Source organism: Seriola lalandi, unplaced genomic scaffold (assembly GCF_002814215.2).
Source record: "Seriola lalandi dorsalis isolate HSWRI2012SDOR001 ecotype SW California unplaced genomic scaffold, Sedor1 jcf7180002054917, whole genome shotgun sequence".
NCBI lineage: Eukaryota > Metazoa > Chordata > Actinopteri > Carangiformes > Carangidae > Seriola > Seriola lalandi.
Genome location: NW_019525469.1, coordinates 1,237,460 through 1,259,633, shown reverse-complemented (window position 1 = coordinate 1,259,633; position 22,174 = coordinate 1,237,460). Strand labels below are relative to the sequence as shown.

General features: G+C 42.0%; 1 protein-coding gene across 1 annotated transcript in view; it reads right to left on the bottom strand.

Annotated features, from left to right (window-relative positions):
- Positions 1-8,574: 8,574 nt before the first annotated feature.
- The window catches only part of plxna3 (plexin A3), a 119,305-nt gene continuing 105,705 nt past the window's right edge, over positions 8,575-22,174 (bottom strand). The window contains exons 31-37 of the mRNA XM_023431165.2: positions 21,219-21,322; positions 20,251-20,347; positions 20,033-20,110; positions 18,890-19,002; positions 18,582-18,751; positions 18,278-18,428; positions 8,575-17,405 (exon numbers count right to left, since the gene is read on the bottom strand). Of these exons, the coding sequence (XP_023286933.2) occupies positions 17,310-17,405; positions 18,278-18,428; positions 18,582-18,751; positions 18,890-19,002; positions 20,033-20,110; positions 20,251-20,347; positions 21,219-21,322 (809 nt within the window). The 3' untranslated portion in view covers positions 8,575-17,309. The remainder of the gene's footprint in view (positions 17,406-18,277; positions 18,429-18,581; positions 18,752-18,889; positions 19,003-20,032; positions 20,111-20,250; positions 20,348-21,218; positions 21,323-22,174) is intronic.

Here is a 22,174-nt window from a genome sequence, read left to right as displayed (position 1 = left end):
GGGGGGGGGGGCTGTCTCTGTCCCAAACTTTACTTCAGACATCTTCTCGTCATATTCAAGTTTTCTTTGTCTTTTCTTAGCCCAGGACTCAGTTCTTCAGATGTGGTCTAACTAAAGCCGGCCCAACTCTCAGGTTGCATCACACACATAAGGAGAAACTTCAGACTTTTACTGATGTTTGCAGTATACTAGCTAACGTTAGCCTCAAGGGCTAAAATGTTTAATGTTGCCCAGCAATGCTGCCAGCTGCTCTGGGACTAATGAGGTCATGATCATAATCATCCAGATTTGAACTTCTAAATATCAAACGTGTCTGATATTATCAGGGCCCTCAGAGTCTGAGGAGTTCAGGAGGTTTAAGACTGAATCTGAGAACCCCTCACATTACCAGATCATCTGGTTTTAACATCGGTCCAGGACAGCTTGTGTTCATACTGGATTGCAGTATTTAGGATTAGCTTGATTATGAGTCCTGGATTAGAGAAAGATTTTGTAGAACCTTGTAACCTTGGTATCACATTGTACATTGTAAATAAATCCTAAATTAAAGTATTGAAATCCTGAAATAAAGTATTTAATTCCTGGATTACAGTAAAATAGAATTAGAGTATTTATAGAATATTTGAGTTCAGTTCCTGTAGTCCCTGTTTTTAGTGACTTTTAGTCTTGTTTGTCGTATATGTTACAGTGTGAAGAACATCACGGATCAAACACAGTGTCCAGGGATTAGTCTCTACCTAAACTTAGTTCAGTGGTGGCTTGAAGCTTCCACAGGGACGTGTGTGTGAGTTCTGGTAGGGTTTACTCTCTGGACAGCAGCCATGATTTTGATCCATTGTTCCATAGCTACTGTCGCCAGTTCCCTTTACAGACGCCAACTGAGAATAGACTAGTCCAATGGGACGAGTCTATCTCCTGAAAACAGACTCAGTTGTGTATACACTCCAAGGACGTCTCACAGGAATAGCCAGTCCTGTGCTTGGTCTAATCTCTCTATAGCTAATGTCCCTTATTTTTTATAATTAGAGAGTGTGTGTATTTTGACCTAAATATCAGCAATGAACAGCACATCTTGGCCTAGTCTAATCTCTGGAGGGTGCATGTTATTACCTACAGTGAAGCTCAGAGAATAGCCTGATCCACTGGGAGGTGCCAGCATCTGTTTCACCTCAATAAGAATAAAAAAATGTAAATAAGAATTTAAAAGTCATTAAATGATGATAATAATAATTAAGACTGACATTTTTTTCTGTAAATAGCTTCCCACAGCTCTGTGTTTGGTCTAATCTCTGGAGAGTGATGGTTAATTTTCTCCTGTGGGATTGTCGATATTTTCATCTCACCAACAAACACTGAGCCTCATTAACTGCAGCTCAGAGGGAGAGATGGTTCGGTACGGTCTAATCCCTGGATAACTGTTCTCTCTTTGCTTCTGTGTGGACATGAGAGCCTCTGAGTGTTCAGTCCATCAACCTGATCCAAGTCCTGATGTGTTTCCAAAGCCAGTTTCACAACAACTGAATTTTCACCACCTGTAAAGACGGACAGAGGCTGTTCAGTTTTAATTCATCTGATGTACACTTTGTTAAATCGTACTACGGATTTTAATCTCTGCTCACACCATGTGATACAGTCCATCACAGCTCAGTTTCAGTCAAGACCATAGGTGTTGAGCTGCCAGAGCGCACCAGAACGACGATCCGCTTCTTTATTTCTCCAAGTGATGAAATAAAATATCCGCAGTTCGCATAATCCAGTTGAAATGTATATACATTTTTAAGCAATTGAAGATCCGATCTTCACTAATTCGTGTCATGTAGAGAGCTAATAAAAAGCAATGTAATGGTCATATCGACATTTGTGTACTGATTCATTTCGCCAAACGACGCCTGTGAAAAGTGTCTATAGCTGCCAGTAGCCTGTGAGCTGCACAGACTGAGTTTCCTCTGCTTTCAGTTCAGTCCTGAATCTTCGAATTGTTATCACTAAAATAAAAAGTGCTCTGTAGCATTATTGGGCCTCCGTATGGTTTTCGGGGTTGGATGTGGGCCACCAACATTGAGATTTTCAAGTGGACCATGAGTTGGAAAAGGTTGGAAACCCTGATATAGGTTTTAAGTATATTTTTTCTCGATATAGTAAAGCTGCAATAGTGGGAGTAAGGGCGCTCCTGTGTTTTCTTATAACACTTCTCGTCTCACAGAACAGATACAGGACTTTCACACCCTGAGCAGCTCCACACTGAACAGAGCAGAGACAGTGTTTCCAATGGAGGCAGTGGCAGCTCACACTTCCCTGATTATTCAGTCAAAGTTAAATAAAACCAAACTGTGAAAAAGTGCTGACCTCCACACACACGTCCACCGGGTTTCTGGCTCTGACAGGAGGTGTTTGTTAAGACGGTGACACTTTTACAATCGAGAAAAACGGTGGAAGAATCCACTTCGTGTGAATTCCTGCAGTTCAGTGACTCTCTGATCTGACTGAGTGCTGAATAAAAACTCTCAGACATATCACAGAGGTACCAGGTTGAAACTGTGAACTCGTAGGAATATTCTCGCACATACCTATCAGCTGTTTCATGCTCAGTCTGAAATGGATCCTCACTGACTTACACTCCAGAGGTTTATTGGACTAACAGTTTTTTGTTTTTTTTTCTGTTTCTCTGACTTAAGTGGAATTTCTACAGGCAAACATTAAAATCACACACAGGCAGATTTCACCAGCCGCTACAGAGGGTGGGAAAGTTAAATCAATGAATGAATCAATGATAACGATGCAGTTTCCTTCCTCCTCGTGGAGCTGACATTTAGAGTGGCAAAACTTAGCCGAAGTTTTCAGTTTTATAAAGCTGAAGTAAATCTGCACATTTTCCTCCTCAACTTCAACTTTGACCTGACGGCTGATCAGCTGATTATCCGTGTGACCATCCAGTATAGAGTGGTACAGAGAGAAGGTTTACACACTGTCAGGAGACCGGACAACATTATGATCCAAGAAGAGTTGAATCAAAGCCGACTGCACTTAGTTTTAGATACTTGAGGATATTTCATCTAGGATCCAGGAGGCTTCTTCAATTCCAGGCTGTGGGTTAATGAGCCCATTGATGTCACTTGGTTCGTTAGTGCTCCTGGTTGTTGTGGTGACAGACTGGCTCCAACAGTGAGTCAATCCACGTAGACTCCCATGTTAAAATGTCCAACTTTGCCGCAGAAATAAACATGTTTACAGCCTGGCCGGTCTGTAGAGCTAATTTCCTCCTTCATGACAACTGTATTGGGGTGATTTTTTACATAACTCACCTGTTTACATTTTAACTTGAAGTTATGTATAATTAAGGGCGTGGCCACTTTGAGTGACAGGTGGGTGAGCGTATGCTTGCCACAAACCAGCATGAACCAAAGTCTCTAGCTGGGAGTTAGGGGCGGAGTTAGATACTGCCAGGAAGGCGATGGTGCTTCAAAACCGCTCTTCAGAAACCTGTGGGTGACGTCACAGAGGTCCATCTTTATTTACAGTCTGTGTTTGAGCTGTGTGTTTTTTTTAGTGGTGGTTTGGTTTCACTGATAAACAGGTCTGTGGATTCCTCACTGTATTGGACTTTATACACTAGATTGCTTTCTTGTGTTTGGGTGTGTGGTCTTTTGGTTGGACCAATTATTGTCTCCTGAGTCCTCTTGAGTTCACTGATGATGATATTGTTGCGTTTATTCTGTGTCTTCTCCACCAACAGTGTCGTGTTCTTCCTGGAGCTCGTGGCTGATTTCACAAAGGTCCAGTTGTGTATCCGCAGCTTTAGGAGCATCCTTCAGCTGTTTGTGCTCCTCTCTGGGGCCTGGACACTTATTGGCTCATCGTCAGCTCAGTGTTGCAGGGTCCTGATAATGTTCCAGTGGGTGGTGAGAGTCACAGAGTAGGTACTGGTGTGTGTGTGTGTGTGGGTTTCCTGTTCACCCCTGTAGAAAGACAAGCTGTTGTTCCTGACTGATACTTTTAATAACCTGTGAGTTTATTATCCTGTCGTCAGGTTTCCATCGCAGGTTTCTGGTTTGTGTTTTTTGGAAAAGTCCGCAAAACACATTGTGAATGTTCTGTGTTTCCACTGGGTGATGTTATGAGAATAAAGCTGGATTTTCTCATTATATATATATTCATCATATTATTCCAAGTTAACATGATGACGGATTTCCATTAGCCTTCCTCTGGGTTGGAACTGGGGCCTGATACGGCAGAAGCCACAACTTGAATATGAAAAAAGTGTTTCCATTTCAATTCAGTGAAATACTTCTGTTGAATAGTCTGAAAAACGTCTGAAAAACCACCTCATGCAAGCGCATTGATTCTTTTGTTCAAAATTCATGTGTTCATGTGCTTTATTTTCCCTCTTTAATAACTTTTTATTGAGCAGCTGGTGTACTGTGGTGAACATTGGCTGGCAGAGTTAGTGAAGTTGTGGTTTTGATTAGTCACTGCGTCCCCAAGACTCTGAACCAAATATTTTGCAAACCAGCTCAGGTTATTTTGCCGTAACCATTCCTGGTGTCATCAGGCCTTTAAACTGTTTCTGAGCCTGGTGAAGACAGGTTGTCGTCTCTGCTGCTGACAGGACAGAGTCATCGTGGATCGAACACCCATACACACACACACACACACACACACACACACACACACACACACACACACACACACTTCAACAGCATGTGTGTGTGGATCAGTGTGTTTTCAGAGTGAAGTTCAGGTTCAGTGACGTCACAGCTGAAGTCTCAGCAGAGACAGAAGCTGTTTGTTAATCAGACACACAGTCTGAAGGTTTATCAGAAACACACACACACAAACACACACACACACACACACACACACACAGATAAGATTACTCCTGAGAGACAGAGCTGTTTTATCAGTCTGACTCTCTCTAACACACACACACACAGCTTGTATCTGTGAGTGTTTGGTGTTTTCTCTGTCTCCCTCTAAAATGTACTGCTAATGGGCCGCTCCCATAACAACCATCATTTATTAATGACACACACTCACACAGAGACCACTCCCTAAACCCCAACAGGGGTCCTGTCTCTGAGGTTGACTGGTTTTTTGGTTCAGTCCAGGATGAATCACATCTGAGCCTCATCTGAATGAAACAGCTGCTGGTTTGTCAAAGAGAGAGAAAATATAACACACACATAAATATTGTCTCTGGGTTCTTTAAATGTAGAGGAGTAAAAGTCAGAAGTTTCAAAAAAATTTTAAAAAACTCAAGTTAAGTACAGATAGTTGGAAAATGTACTTCAGTACTAAATGTACTTCGTTAATGTCCGACCCTGTTCACCCAGAAAACCTGCACGCACGGCCAACAGCCTCCAGCCTGTGGTTCAAGAGTGTGCTTTTTTTTCGTGGCCTAAATTTCCAGTATCACCAACCTCCAGTCCTGTTTTTCATTTTAAACGTGTCCAGAATTTGACCAGTTCTGAGAGTTAAAGAAGCTGAAATGATCAGACAACAGAGAAAAGCCATTGACAGGCTCAGGACCTTTAACTAAAGTCTCCATATTCTTCATGCATTAGTTTTATGATTGATTTTAGATTTTACTGACTCGCTCTATAAAGCAAATGAAATGTGACCACATTTAAAAATGTCTCCTCACCTGTTTTCATTACACTCTTCACTCTGTAGACTGGAATTAACACTGTTGCTCAATCCTCCAAATAACAAACAGATCATCTTATAAGAAATAAAAACACCTCGTCTCCACTGAGAGGAAGAGGAAGAAGAGGCTGCTGTGATGAAGAGGAGACAAACAGCCTGCAGAGCTGCAGCTCATAAAGTTCATAATCAGGTCGGAAAATAAGAATCGAGCCACGAGCGACATTTACTGCTGATACAGTCAAATCTATTTCTAAATGTTAGAGCTCATTAAAGCTGCTAAGGGAGGAAACGTTCGTTGTCGTCAGTGTAATTAAAAGAAACAGGTCTGACCTGCTGACTAACACACTGACATCAGACACACTCATAATCCAACAATAATGTCATAAAGCTGTTAAACAGCGGACACAGCTCCTCATTCAACCAGAAGAGCTCTGATCTCACTTATTAAGAGTTAATGAACCAGTTTCATCATTAGCGTTAATATGATCAATGAGTAAAACAGATGGGACGAGACGCCAGCTCCATCCTGCTCTGGGCGGCTTTGTCGTACCGACCAGCGGCGCCTCCGTTTTTAAGCTCCGACAGAAAACCTCACAGTTAATGAGTCCAAGAGGTTTCCACCCGGACGGATAAACTCATCACTGTGACAACACCATTTTCAAACAAGTCTGCAGAAGACTCGCCCCAATTAACCTACACTAAGAAGATAGTGTTCATCCAATTTCAGTTTAAACACACACTTCTGCCACTATGGGGTGTCTTAGTCAAAGCAATAACAAAAGAGCGTGGAATCATAGAAGTTTCCACCATTACCATTAGCTTCTCCCAGTTTGGATTCCTTCAGTGTCAGTGGTTCAGGAAATCAAACAGACACGGTGATTAACCATTAAAAGTCAGTGTTTCAGACGCCAGGGGAGGGTTGGAAGCTTGTTTCTCTGATAACTTATGAACGAGTCTGCCATCACCATACCTGGCTTGTGAGCTTAGTTTGTTAACTAGCTAATTAGCCAAAAAATGAATTAGCCTTGGGTTAGCCTTTCGAACAACACGCCCAGCTGCTAGCCACAAGTCTCCAGCTACCCCAAAACATCTTTGTTTTGGGGTAACTAGAAGTTAGAGGTGGAGACAGGCACTGCCAAGATGGCGACGGTGGAGCAGCGCACTCTGAGCTTCAAAACTGCTCTTCAGAAACCTGTGGGTGACGTCACAGAGGCTACGTCCATCTTTATTGTCATTATACTTGCATAGAACTAAATGTTCTAAGACTCTCTCATAAACAGCAGTAACAAAAAAACTATAGAATGATAAATAAAATATCATATGTGTATGAGATCTATGTCAGCAGCAGCACTAACAGCAGAGGGGACAGTAAATACTGTCCAGGTTTAGGTTTGATCAACTGTTTAATAATCAAAGACACTGAATAATGAAGGTTTAAGTATTAAAATGGTTTTAGGACTTCCTCCACAGTGTGATCTGCTGAATCAAACAGGTGTTTAGTCCTTCAGACTGTCACTGCGAACACGTCCTGTTCTGCAGTGATGAACGATGCTTCATTATTAAACTTGACAAGCCAACGTTAAAAAGTCCATTTAATCACATGATGTGTCAGGACGAAATCTGAGAGTCTGGACTCCACAAACATCAGCAGAAAAAATCAAACACGCTGACTGAAGAAATTATTACTGAGACCACCAACAGTGTGTGTGTGTGTGTGTGTGTGTGAGAGAGTAAAGCTTCGAGCAGCAGCAGAGATGAGGAAACTCATGACTCATCGTTTTTTTTACCGTTTATGATTAACGGTTAATTTGGGAGAGTGGCTGTGTGTGTGTGTGTGTGTGTGTGTGTGCGTGACACCTGTAGATGCTGACTGTGCAGCTGGTTAACAGGCAGCACAGTCTGACTCAGGGCTTTATACACACAGACTAGGCTGTAATCAAATCAAAGTTTTAATCTTTAACAAAGCTCGTTTGTCTCCCTGCTACAGCTCGTCACGTTAGGAGCTGCCAATCCAGACAGGAACCAGCGTTTAGCCCTGCCCAAATCTCACCAAAACGCTGGACTGATTGGCTGTGATGTCACAATGACTGACAGGTACTGGGATTGAAATGATCCACATCATGGCAACAAAGACTGTGAGTACATCCCAATACCCTTACATGGTCGGTCCTCAGCTGACCTGGAATTTGTTCTGGTCCTCCTGGGATGACTGCAGTTTAAACAACGGGGACTAAGACACCATGTGATTTTGTTCCTGATACAGGTTCAAACGGCCTCAGACCTTCAACTTAAAGTCAACATCTCCATCAAGTCAGTACAATCTGAACCTTTGGACTGATTCTGAGTTTGTTTCTCGAAGCTGATCTTTAAAAAACAGTTTTGCAGTCTTGCACTCAGTTGCTCACGTTGGTCTCTCAGTGTCTCTGGTGTATTTTAATCAAGTGTATTTCCTGATAATGAAAACCTGTGATAACGGCTCTTTTGTTGCTACTGCTGATAAGCTCAGCAAAGCCTGGATCATTGTTCTCCAGTAATTAGTCTGTACCCTTGCCAGCACAGCTGACGGCAGTGCGGCGGGAGACCAAACTTAAAGTCACCTTACAGAAAATCTTCTGGTGTATGAGGTGTCAGGAGGCTCAAAATTCAGACATGAGCAGCTAGACGATTTACTACTTTTAGGAAGTTCAGTGTTTTAGTTTAGGATTGTTAAACCAACATGATGAAGACATCACACCTCAGACTCTAAGAAACTGTTAATGCAATATTTTATCCTTTTTTTTTACATTTTATATACTAAACAATTGGCAAATTAATCGATAATCAAACTAATAGTTAGCTCTAGCCCTGTTTTTAAGACTGATATTTGATATCTAAAGATATGTTCTCACGCAACTGAAGTGAGCAGATTATCAAATAAAAACACAGCAATACTTTTCCAACTTTTCCATTACACTTTAGTGAAATCACACAAATATACAAACTCAGCAGAAGGCAATGGCAATGGTATAAAAACTGACACAGGCTATTACATGAAGAAGATTCATCATCATCATCATCATTACATTTTAACTCAGCAAAAATAAAAAATAAAAACAAGGCAATGGCAAATGGTATCAAAAAATGGGCCCTGACTACATCCTGGAAAGCGCTGCATCAAGGCGACGTGTGTTTTCTGTGTTTTCAGTGAAACAAACAGTTTTTTCCAGGCAGAGTGAATGAACAGCGGCGCTGCGGAGCAGCAGGCGGCAGATCATGAGGCTCTGTTGGTGGAATGGGAGGATATGAGCGCTGTGATGTAACCATAGTGACGTCACTGATTGACAAACAACGGTAAATCAGCAATAGATGATCATTTTCGAGGTGTGTGTCAGGTGTTTGGATTTGAGTGAACTGTTGAAATTTTCATGAGCTGCTGGGAATTTAAAAAGTTTAGATAAGAGTTTAGAGACAAGCTGATGCAAAAAGGACCTGACGAAGGTCTGAGGACTGAAACACTGGGTTAATAAAGAGTTCAGGTGATAGACAGTATCCAGGAACCTTTGGGTTTCTTTTTCAACTATATTCATCTCTACCATTTATCATACATGATTTTTGGATAAATAAATGCATTCTGGACGAATCTTGTATTAGTTAAGCAGTTGTGGTTCAGTGTTTTGTTCCCAACTGCTGCAGCCAGATTCTGATTTTACAGATCTGGATGTTTGTCTGGCTTAATTGATTAGTTTATTTAGATTTTCCATATTTAAAATGCTTCCTCAATGTAGCTCCACTGGATGCAGGATTTCCGTGGTGAATCTTGTAAACAACAGGAACAGTCAAACATTTCTCTGTTGAAAAAGGTAAAGAGGTCTTTAAGGACTCTATACCCAACCCAGGACCCAAGGCGGGCTGGCTCCAAATTACATATATCCAGACTAATCAGGTCTGGTTTTGCTGCAGATCTCTGTCTGATTCCTGAGTCATCACAATGATTGAGTCTAATTATCCTTGGATTGGTACTGACTGTCCCCAGGTCCCTGTCAGATCAGGGTCTCTACTTATTTGAAAATTAATTCATGCCTGTTTGGTTCAGGTTGGTTTTCCACAGGTCAGTTTCTGATCAGGTCCAAAATTCTGGACCTCTCTGGACCCCGAAGGATTTTGTTGACCCTTTTTGTTTCATAGGAGACTCAATGGAACGATTCATTAAATCCTGACCCTCACAGTTCCTTTACTGAACTCCGTGACATCTGTTTGTGGCATCACAGCGGACTCATCTGTGTTTACGATCCATCACGAAGCGACACGATCTGACACCTGGAGAACCTAAAACGCCGCCTGAATGAACAATCCCATCCTGAACTAAGACACAAGATCCAGTGTGAGCGGTGCTTCTCAACTGGTGGCTCGGGGACCCCGAGTTTGGCGTTGTGTTTAAAATCCAGGACTTGGTTCAGAAAAGTGCTTACAGATACAGTTCATTTGAACATGGTGGATCCTGATCCCGCAGCAGCTGAGAAGCACCTGCTCAGAGTAATAATAATTATAATCATAGTAATAATAATCATATTATGGTACAATAAAGACATCTGACTCCCCGTTCAAGCTCAGTGGGGAGTCCAGTGATTCGCTGTTGCTATGGTACAATGAAGCCCGCTGGGATTCGCTGTCGGCTCGACTCGTCTGTCAGTCAACCAATCATCAGTCAGGAGTCTGCAGGGGTGGGAGGGGTTTAACGAGGGGGTGGTCATTCAACTCCCATTGATTTCAGATGGGAGATCAGTGCAACTCTGATTTGAATGGTGGAGTAGTGTCACTTTTAATTATGATTACTGAGGCTCCCATTGATTATTAATGGTAGCTGAACATGTATCACTACAGTCACATAGGGACATTTGATTTATAATCAGCTCCCATTGGTATAAAACTGAATTTTTCAAATATCCCACTGGAAATCAATGGGGAATTGATCGATATCCTGTGGGCAACCTCCCATTGATTATAAATGGAAGTTGTAAGAATCTCCTTTTGGAGACAAGGAGCTACCATTGGTTTCAATTTACACCAATGGGTGATTGTGGTGATGACACCAATAGAACCATTGGTTTGAAATGGGATACAAATCCAAAATAAAATCCATTGTGAGAGTATTTTGGTTGCTATGATCACATTAAATAAACTTTGGTTTATTTCCAATGAGGAGAAAATCCATTTTAAACCAATCGGAGATTAGATATTAGACCCATTGGTTTTCAACAGGAGAGTCCTGTTTCCCTGCTGTTTCTCTCCCTGCTCCCATCCAACTCCTGGAAAACATCGTCTGGATTAAGAGTCAGAAGAGTCGAAAGATTGGTACGACTTCTCCGACTGTTTGTTGAGTGAGTGAATTGAGTCTGATGGATGATTCTAATCAATTAAATCGATCGACCTGTCCACTGACTCCTCAGTTATCAGACAAATCAATGGATTCGAACATGGGCAGGACGGAAACGACCAACCCAGCTCCACTAAAGAGACACAGACTCATGTGGATTCAGCTGAAATATTTCAGTATTACGAGCAAGAATTGATCAATAAAAAAGGAAACGTACCTGTACACTTTGGTATAACAGGAAAACAAATCTTAACACAACCAAATTAAATGTTTTCAAGAGAACTGAGATAAATGCAACTAATAATTTTTCGGTCTTTGATGGTAAATGGTCGTTTCCAAGCCTGCACGTTGGATATATTATGTATGAAAATGTGTGTGTGTATATGTGTGTGTGTGTGTGTGCAGTGACAGTCTAATGTTGAGCTCCTCTCTCTCTTTAATGCTGTACAAGATAATAAAATCACGTACATCCTCCCACAATAAATATAACTCATCATAAAAAATAAATTAAAAGTAAAAATAAAGTAAAAAATTATCAATAAATATCTCACTGCTGGAGAACGTTAAAAACTCTGAGCCATCTGTGTGTGTGTGTGTGTGTGTGTGTGTGTGTGTTTGTGTGTGTGTGTGTGGGCAGATGGATGGACACTGCAGCTAAAAACAAGGTAACAATCCAATCCCTGTTTTGTTTTTTTTTGTTTGCTGTTCCAGTGTTCCAGGAATTAGACCAGGCCCTCCCACCGGCCTCTTCAGTTCCTGTTACATCCTCCCAACTGTGTGTGTGTTCGAAAGATGGATATGATGTTAAAATGTGTGTGTGTGTGTAAACAAGACAAACAAGCACTCACACACACACACACACACACACACACACACACACACACACACACACACACACACACACACACACACACACACACACACACACACACACACGCTACTTGCTACCACGGTGTGAACACAACCGAGAATCGATTTGTTCGGGACAAATTTAAACTCTATTACTAAGGTTTCCATTTTCCCCCTGTCCTAATCCATCCTCCTCATCTTCCATTGTTTTCTGCTCTCCTCTTTCATTTTCCTCAAGCTCTCTATTAGTCCAGATCCAGGACCGTCCACGGCAGATATCAGAGGTAGCAAAACATTTTAGTCACTCAGGTATCACAAAATTAGTTACAGAAAGGAAGTGACCACTGGCGGCTGGAAGATGTAACATTACAGATTAGGGCCGGTTATTTTTTGCAATTTTTTTGATACTGTGAGATTATCGATTCAGATACCAAAGCAAACATGTTGTCAAATGCTCAATGTTGTCTAAACTACAGCAGCCATACAGAGAAAAAAATTATTTACTGATTTTTGTTCCCAAAAATATATTTGACTGAAAAAAACTGACTGCTGGTATTTTTTTGTTTTTATGTGCCTTTAATTTGCTCAAGTGAACCTGATGATTTATTACTTAACACTGTTTGTATTCTTTTAGTTCTTTCTGTGGTTAATTTTATGCTCGCCTGACTGATATATTCAGTTTTATTTCGACAGTCATCCACCGTGATCTGAAGTCCAACAGACCTGGATCTGGAGCCGCTCCTCTCCTCCTCTCTCTGCACGGGGAGCGATTCCACCTCCTCCTCCTCTGAGATCTTTCCTTCCTCGGCTGGTTTGATGGATGACGTTGTCTCCCTCTTTTTCTCCCTGATCAGTATTCTCCCTCTCTCCTCCCTCTCTCCTGCTTTCAGTATTCCAGTGGCGTGTCCATCCATCCCTCCCCCTCCTCCTCCTCTTCCTCCTGCTTCCTCTCACTTTAGCATACAAAAAGGGAACCTGACCTTCCTCTTTACAAAATGATCCTCTTGTGTTCTACTATAACGTTTCTCTTTTCTGTGTTTGAAGAACATAAGGTTTTCCTCGTCTTTTTCACCCTTTGGTATGATGGAACCTCTTCCTCCTCTTCCTTCTTCCTCCTCCTCCTCTTTGAACTGTGGAAATGTAATTTCTCCTCTTCCTCCTCCTTTTCCTCTCCTCTTCCTCACTTTTCAGCATGCAGTGGGGGTTTCCTTAACATTGTCTATGCATTATCCCTTTCCCTCCCTTTACATTCTCCTCTTCACCCTTCAGCATGTTGACAGAAACCTCTCCTCCTCTGAACCACCATCTCATCACACCGGCCAAAAGGTAAATTCTCACCAAAATGACAATGAGATGCTCAGTTTATTGCTTTTGACGACTTTGAGTTTACAGAGCAATCAATGTTTTTTTTTTTTCTCTAAAAGGAGACCGGAGATGCATCCAAGATTTCAGAAGTGATAATGATTCTGATCGGAAGATTTAAACGGTGCGACTGTAAAGAAAAAGATTTTTAATTGAGCTGCAGATACGATCCAAGGTTTAACGGTTGAGTTTCCACTGCAGCAGCAGTAAGAGCATCACACACACACACACACACACACACACACACACACACACACAGGTTGGATGAACAGTGGTATTGGTATGGTAGTGGCTTCCCTCCCTGTTCTATAATTAATCATCTAAAAGGCAGTCTTTTATCAGGACCCTTCCTCCTCTTCCTCCCTCCCTCCCCCTCCTCCTCCTCCTCGTCTTCCTCACTTTGGTCCTTTTGGCCCCAAAGATTCAAACAACAGTGAAACAACATCTGGAAAGAAAAAAAGGTGCTTGAGAGCTTTATGGCGTTGCACAGAGCCAGCAGAGAGACGCTTCAACTGTGGTAGAACATTTTCAGACGACACACCGGCTTTTCTCCAGAGTCTTACAGACCTTATGGTTTTGTTTATGTGGAAATGCAAACCGTGCATACCAGCTGGTAAACTAGTCAATGTTTTAGAGTGTGTGAAATTCCGATTTCAACCAGTTGTGTATTATTTTTTTTTAATATAATGTACATGAGACTCAGTCTTCAGTTTGGGGATGTTTTTGTTTTCAGTTATTGCCATTAACCTGAACAAATGGAAATCTTGAAGCCCACCCAGGTGTGCGGTTTACAACTGTTTAAGAAACCATGTGTACAGGTTTGAAAGATATCTATGAATCTGTTTCCCTTTTTATATCAAAATCCCAGTGAGGTCAGTCTCACTTATGGCAATCAGTTTTGAGCTGCCACAAAGCTCTAAATGTAGGAGCTGTCGGTGAAAAGCCAAACAGAGGACAAAGCTTCTGTAGTTTGTTCTTGGCAGGGAAACAGAAAAACGGAGGAATGAGTGTCGACAGCTCTTTTAAATCCCACTAAAAGCTGTCAGTGGAATTCAAAAAGCCTATGAGGACTCAAAACTGCCTTAATGAGCATAAAGCAGTTTTAGTGTGTTTTTTCAAAAGGTCAGATAGTTTGTCAAATGTTAGAACAAGAATGGACCTATGAACAATATACAGGATATGATCCAGTTGTGCAAAGTGTAAATGTTCTGCCACAGAAAGAAGAGGTGTACGGGGGGATGAGGGGTGCAGCATTGCCATTTCAGAAACGTCCTCAACCTGACATTTAACCATCATTCATACAGAGAATTTAGAGCGTTACACGCTGCGTTCTTTTTTTTTTTTTGAGTTACAGTTGGTCGTAAGTCAGTCTGTGCATTTGTTTACCAGAATCGAGAAGGTTGGTGCTGTCAGGTGTGTTGGACTGTGCAAGTGCAGGTGGAGGTATGAGTCCACTGTCTGCACCTGATCATATTCTCACATTTTGAAGTTGTATAACTGAGACAGAGCCGGCAGTGTGAAAGCGCCCTCATTCATCTTTAGGATGTACAAGAGCGCATCAAGAGCTCATCAAAACAAAGATGCCATCCGAAGCAAACATGCAACAATTTAACCCCTCTAAGCACCGCCCAAACCTCCAGGCCGACCCTCCGTCGCACAAGAAAACTGTTCTGTTCAGACACTCACTTTGGCGAAAAAAAGTACCAAAAACGTCCAGTTAGTTTTTCTTCCTTCGACATACAGAGCCGAGATTTAGGTTCAGTTCCTTCAGTTTTCAAACAGAACACACTTGTTCAGTCCGGATAAATCCAGTTGGATCTGGTTTAGTCCAGTCTGGTGTGACGGTGTGAGGATGGGTTTGATTTGGTCTCGGCCTGATCCATCGCTCCGTCTCCTGGCTCTCTCTCTTTCTCCAGACTCTGATGTAGCATAACGTTCAGCTTTATACAAGTTCCGCTCCGTAAAATCCATACTGTCACATCCACAAAGTTCTTATTACATGTTAACATTTCAATATTTCTTTTTTTCCTTTCTTTTTGTATTCTTTTTTAGCTTTTATACTTTATCATCATTATTATTATTATCTTTCTTTTTTTGTTGTTTACAATTATGGCCACAAGTCTTAAGAGTTCTTAAGTCCGGTCCGGTTAAAACTCCATCTTGGGTTGTTTTTTATCCGGTTTGGTCCAAGTCCGGTCCAGTTCTGACATGATCCGGTCCGGTCTTTACATGGCACTGGGCTTGTAGCTCTGCACAGTATTTCCCCCTGGGCACGGTTAGCATGGCGCTGTAAAGCATGGCTGTATGTGGGTGTATGTGCAAGGTCCGACGATAATGCGATCTGCAACCAACCCGTGTCAAAGTTCACCGACTGGTGCTGAATCCAGAACCCCGTTTTCCAGGTTGTTCTGGTCCTGAAAAATGCAGATCGGTTCTTTGCTTTCGAAATCAACCTGCTTATTTACAGACCTTGCCTGTGTGTCTGTGCTGGAATGTATTCAAAACGTAACTCTGTATTTGTTTCTATTCAATTCTACTTAATTCTTCATAATTCTGGTGAAATCCACAGTCTTGATTGGTCGGGCAGTACATTACTAAAGAGTCTTCCTGGCCAATAGAATGACCAGAGGCCAGCATGACTGACCAATGAAGGGGCAGGGTTGAGGGGGGGAGAAATAAAAAGTGGGGTGAAAAGTAAACGAGGAAAAAAAGGGAGAATAGAGAAGGAGAGGAAATGAAGAAACAGGTCAAGGAAGAGTAGAAGGTGAAATTCTCGAGTTTTGAGGATGGAAGGAAAAGAAAACAAGATGGTGGGAGGAAAGGACGGGTTAATGGACACAGGTACTGGTCGGTCGGTAGGCATTGGGCTCAGTGTGCTGTGGTACAGAGTGATTGTCCAGAGAAAAAACATTGAGTGGTTATTTAAAACAGCAACTTAGAAACTTTTAGATCCTGACGGACTTGGCAGAACAGTCCAAGGTCAAGTCAAATTGTCTCGGCTCATAGAGTCCTTATTTCCTTATCTCCAAAGATGAATTCCTGTTGTTTTCCACCGGGATTCCACATTTTTTTGAGACTAAGCAGTGATTTAAAGGTCATCAGTTTTTGGAACATCAGTCTATTTGCTTCCTTCTCCTTCATTAAAGCTTGAGACAACCTTACGAATCCTTCGCAAACAAGTTCAAGGTTGGGTCAGATTTTCCAAATGACAACTTGACTTTGACGGTTTCTTCCTTAAAGCTTGACTTGATCCCCTTACAGTGAATCCGGATTGTTCCAGACAAGGCTACAGATTTCAAGGTGAGGACAAAGAGTCCAAGGTAACGACATCAGTAAGAGGCCTCAAACTTCTGCAGTAAGCCTTTACATTCGTCAGGCCTACGATGAGGTCTTTAAAGTAAGGTCAAGTCTGTTGTGACTTTCTGATCATTAGCTTAGTTTCTTACTTTTGCAGACCAGACCAAGTATTTTAAGGTTGAAGTTCGTAGTTTTGATGAAAACTTGACTTGACCTTTTGCTGTTCAACCTTGCATCCAGACAGCTCCAAAACCAGGCCGGGTATCCTGAAGTCAGGTCTATTAGTCCTAACATCGTATCCCTTGTTTGGTGAAACCTGACTCAGTCTTCAGCCTAGTGTCCAGGTTTTTTCCACAGCAGCGCCCCCTCACTTTGATCCCTGCTTACACCTGCAGTAAATTTAAATCCAAATCCAAACCGTCAGATGCATCTAGGTTTGTTTTTTGACCCAAAATGACTTCATTCCACATTGAAGTCATGTTGTAAATGTATCCAAATCGGTTTGGAAACTGATTTTCTGCCCCAAAACCCACCGAACGGAGGTAGTTGGGGTCCCAGCCAGCCAGTTAGTCAGTCTTCAAATCAATCAATCGATCAAATGACAAATAAATTACTGATGGATTGATTGCTTAAGGGCCGGAGCTGTGGCGGTCAGTTCGGTCCAACACGGAGCAGATCAGCTGACTGTTCAAACAGTTCAGAAAAACAAAATGCCCTCACTTCCCCCTCCCCAATTCTTACTCCCCATCCCCCCAACGATCCATCAGTCCATCGTTCCATCAGTCCATACGTCCTTCCCCTCCTCTCAGCTGCTCCCAGACATCAGGTTGATGGCTTGCTCCAGTTTGTGCCTCAGTTTGTGTTTGCGACAATAACCATCCCGGTCCAATGCTGTCAGGATCTGCAGAGAAAGACATAAGAAATTATACCAGAACCTACAAAGAAAATAACAAGGTTGATGAACACTTGGTGTAAGTTCAACATCAGATTGAAGGCAACACTCTCAATTTACTGGGATATTCCAACCCTCACCCATGGTGATGAGCTCTCTGTAGTGACAATGAGATTGCTTATACAGGCATCTGAAATGAGTTTCCTTTTCCAGGGTGTCTGGGCTGACTCTTAAAAATAGGGTAAGGAACTCAGACATCCAGTAGGAACTCGAAGTACAACCGATGATCAGGATGACTCCTGGACGTCTCCCTGTAGAGGTCTGAGTCTGCCCCTGGGTCTCCTATCAGTTGGACTTGCCTGTCCAACTGATAGGAGCCCCAGGGGCAGACTCAGAAAACACTGGAAGGATTATATCTCATCTGGCCTACGAATGCGTTAGGATCCCCCAGGAAAAACTGAAGGACGTAGCTGGAACATATGGGCTATTTTGCTTAGCCTGCTGCCACTATGATCTGGACCCAGATAAGCAACAACAACTGCATGGCTGAATGAACATCTTCGTGGCTTTCGGATGGACTGCCAGGATGTTTGGTGCAAACATTCCTGTTCCCCTCAGGAACATGAGGGGGAAGAAATATCTCGCTCCAACCTACTGTTGGCAGTAAATCTATTTTAATCATCTCAGATGAACTGATGTAATCGCTATCAATACACATTTATTTGAATAACGTCTATGTTGTGGTTTCCCTCTGTGCTGACTGCAGGCATTTTGCTGTGGTCATTTAGTTATGGGCGACAGGTGAAACACACCTGGATACCTGAGACACAGCGACTGTCTAAAATGTACCAGTATCAAAGATGACACCCAGCCCTGCTCACCTCTTCCTTGTACTTGTTGATGTAGAAGTAGAGCTCACTGAGCGCACTCAGTGTGTTGAACTCATTGCCATGGAGACGGGACTGCTCGACCAGATAAGCGTCCATGTCCTGATCGCTGATGCTGGGCATCTTCGCAATATCCCTGTAATACCTGCGGGAGACACACACACACACACACACACACACACACACACACACACACACACACACACACACAGTAAACATCAGATTAGATTACATTAAAGCGTCTCTCTGAGCCACTCTTTTGACTAAAGTCATTGCTGTCGTTTGGTTTTTCTCTCACCAGTTGCTCTTCCAGGTGTGTCGGACGTCCGGGTCGCTGATCTGTCGTTTGTCGGCCTGCTCGTCTAAGAAGTCGAACATGTACTTGATAGCCAATGGGAGCGCAGAGCCGCGGTGGGCGGTGCTAAACACCGTCTCGAACAGGTCGTCCACAAACTTCTGCAGTGTCCCCTGGTGGTGAGAGAAGCAAGACATGGTGTTAAATATTTAAATGGAAATTTTAATAAATACACTAATTACAAAATAAATGTCAAATTTGTGCTTGTGAAAGATTTTTGCAGCGTTAGTTTGTGTGTCTGTGTGTGTTACCTTGGTCGCCAGCAGTCTGGTCAGGTAGATTTCAGAAACCATCTTGCTGCCTCTGTCTCCTTCTCTCTGGTCGCTGTGCTCATGATTCTTCACCAGGTGCCACAGTTTAGTTCCTGAAAACACAAAAACACACATACATGAACACTTGAGTCCACACAGTCCAGCACAGACTAGGAACAGAGGTGGAGGAAGTATCCAGACCCTTTACCAATGTAATAGAATTAATACGCCGTTAAAAAAAAAAAAAAGTTAAAGTCCTGCTTTGAAAATGTTACTTAAGTGAAAGTGTGTAAATATAATCAACATAATGAACTTAAAGTATAAAAAGTAAAAGGATGCATGATGCATTAATATGTGAGCAGCGTTTTACTGCTGGAGTTGGTTGAGGTGGAGTTAGTTTTAACTCTTTTATGAAAGGCTGCAGCTAATGAAAATTTTCATTTCGGATTAATCTGCTGATATTTTCCTAATCATTTGATGAAATGTTTTTCATGTTTTACATTAAAATGACAAAAATAAAAAAACAATGATCACAGTAGTTGCTAGTTAGTTTTACTGTCAGTGAACCAATCGATCCATGGTTTCAGCTCCAGTTCTATTTACTGTTGGGTCATTTAGTTCATAACAAAGCATCATATTTTATAAGCTCTTCATATGTTTTAATAATCATATGTTCAGTAACTTAGTAACAAAAGCTGTGAGATGAAATGGAACAGAAGTAGAAAGTGGCACTACTCGAGTAAAAGTAGTTAGTGTCCACCGCTTCTGCTCAATCCCACCAACAGTGAGCCCGGGTACAGAGGAGAACTGGTGCAGGCACAAGGGGGGGAGGGGGGTCACAGGAAATACTCATCTGATTCAGGTTTTTACTCTTTACTGCTCTTTGGATGAAGTTCACTGAGAAATAAAAACTATTCAGGGTTTTATTTTTAAAATATCCTCGCTTTACTTTTAAAGCCCAACACTTTTACAAAGGACTGTATAGCTGTGACCCAATTCAATGGAAAGAGTGGGCACAGCTAGTGATGCACAGCGAAAATCCTCCATAGACCAGACTGTCTCATTTTGGCTACGGAGGCTACGAAGGGCCACAGTTTCATAGACATAGACATAGATATGTGTGATATGCTGCTGCTGCAGTACCTGTCTCCTGGTCCGGGGTGATCATCGGAGCTCTGGATCTCAGACTGTCAGGACTGCTGGATGTTCGGAGTAACGACTCTGAAGACACAAGAGAAAAATGAGTTACCTGCTCTGGTTAGTGATAAGGTAATGTGTGTGTGTGTGTGTGTGTGTGTGTGTGTGTGTGTGTGTGTGTGTGTGTGTGTGTGGTTGAGTGAGTGAATGTGTGTGCTTTGTACCGTATCTGCTCAGTGATCTGGTGAAGGTGAAGGAGTTGGCGATGTTGTAGGCAGAAACCTGCTTCTGGACCAGCGCCACCAGAGAGCCATCTGTTACCTAGCAACACAGAGAAACACATCAATCAATCAGCCAATCGCTCCATCAATCAGCTGACTAATTATCCATTCAGTCAGCAAACTCGGTCGATTCTTATCCCGTCCACGATCTGGATGCACTCCACTGTGTCACTGTGGGAACTGATAAAAGAGCAGAACTTTGGGACTGAGGCTGGGCAGTCCTCCTCTGGTCTGCATTCAGAGAGCGACCACGCTCTTCAGTCTGTGTCTGGAGCTGCAGTAAAACACACTGACTCACAGGAGTTAAGACACACTGACACAGCACTTGGTTGACTTTTGATGTAATTTGGGATAAAGTTGATTTTCCCTTCTAAGATTTAAACTTTTACACAAAATAAAAATCAATAGTATTTCAGAAACAAAAACTGTCCTGATGTTTATGTATGATAAAAACTGGACCAATGAGTCCTGGAGTGAAAGATTCAGATTCTGCTCTTTTCAGTTCAGGAGGTTCAGGAAGTAGCAAAGTCAAGTGGTGTATACAGCTGTGTGTGTGAACATCTGGACGCCTCTGATAAAAGAATTGAATCCAGTCTCTGCAGCAAACACATTGAAATGAGTCTTTCTTCAAACATTCATGTTCTGTTATTTTTTTATCCCATGAAGTTAAATAACAGGAAAAATTAAAAACATTTATTTATAAATGTGAAGCGATTATTTCAGACATTTATTCTCTAATGTTCAAAATCCTAAAACCATCATTTATATTTTCTAAACTTTCAACCTTTTTGTGGACGTGTTCACTTTATTCTCTTTCTTAGCTCACAGCGAAACCAAAATCAGACTTGCCATGGTGAAAGTAACAAATACAGGGTGTGTGTGTGTGTGTGTGTGTGTGTGTGTGTGTGTACCTGGTAGTGTGCCAGTGTGTTCAGTCTCTTCCAGTCACTCTCTATCTTTGTTGTCACATCTTCGTCCTGCAGGATGATCCTGGTCAGTCGACCCTGACGCCACTCTGACAACACACACACACACACACACACACACACACACACACACACACACACACACACACACACACACACACACACACACACAGTTACACATAAATACACAAACACACAGTGATTTGTTGTCACTCCTCAGTTTTACACCATCACAGAAGAGAAACTCTGGGTGTTTGACAGTGTTTCAGATTTTTCTGACATGAGACAGTTGCTGAGAACAAAGACACCACACTGGAGGTCAAAGGTCAGTGTGGACTGAACAGATTCATTTGCTGATGAGTGGATATTTTACAGTTAATGATCATGGAAGCACAGGTCTGCTGAGATTCAACAGTCTATAGAGGGTTTCTGCAGTACTGACCAGGTTAAGACACTATCACTTCATTATAACACTTATCCTCTCACATAGAGTGAAATGCACCAGTGTGATGATCACAGAAAGATCCCAGTAAAAACCATTTGTGTTGGTTGGGACTAGAATTATTTACCAAGTTCACTAATTTGTTTACATATATATTTGTATCACATTTTGTTATTATGTCCAAACTGTATATACCCATAATCCCTTGTAATCTAAGTAATCATTAAACATGACCTCGATAAGCATCCAGAAATGGACGGATGAATAAATGGATGGATTAACTTATTAAAAAATAAATATTTTAAGGTCCATGTATAAACTCGGTCAGAGCACCAGGCAGTTTACAATAACCTGCCAGAAAGAAGCATGAATGAGCTGTGAAATGGTTTGTCCAGGTAAACTACGCTTCTTCTCCTTTCTTATTGTTGAGGTTAAATTAAATTTACATTAATCTAAATTCAAATTGCAGTTAATGCAAAATGACTCTGAGGTCCTTAGA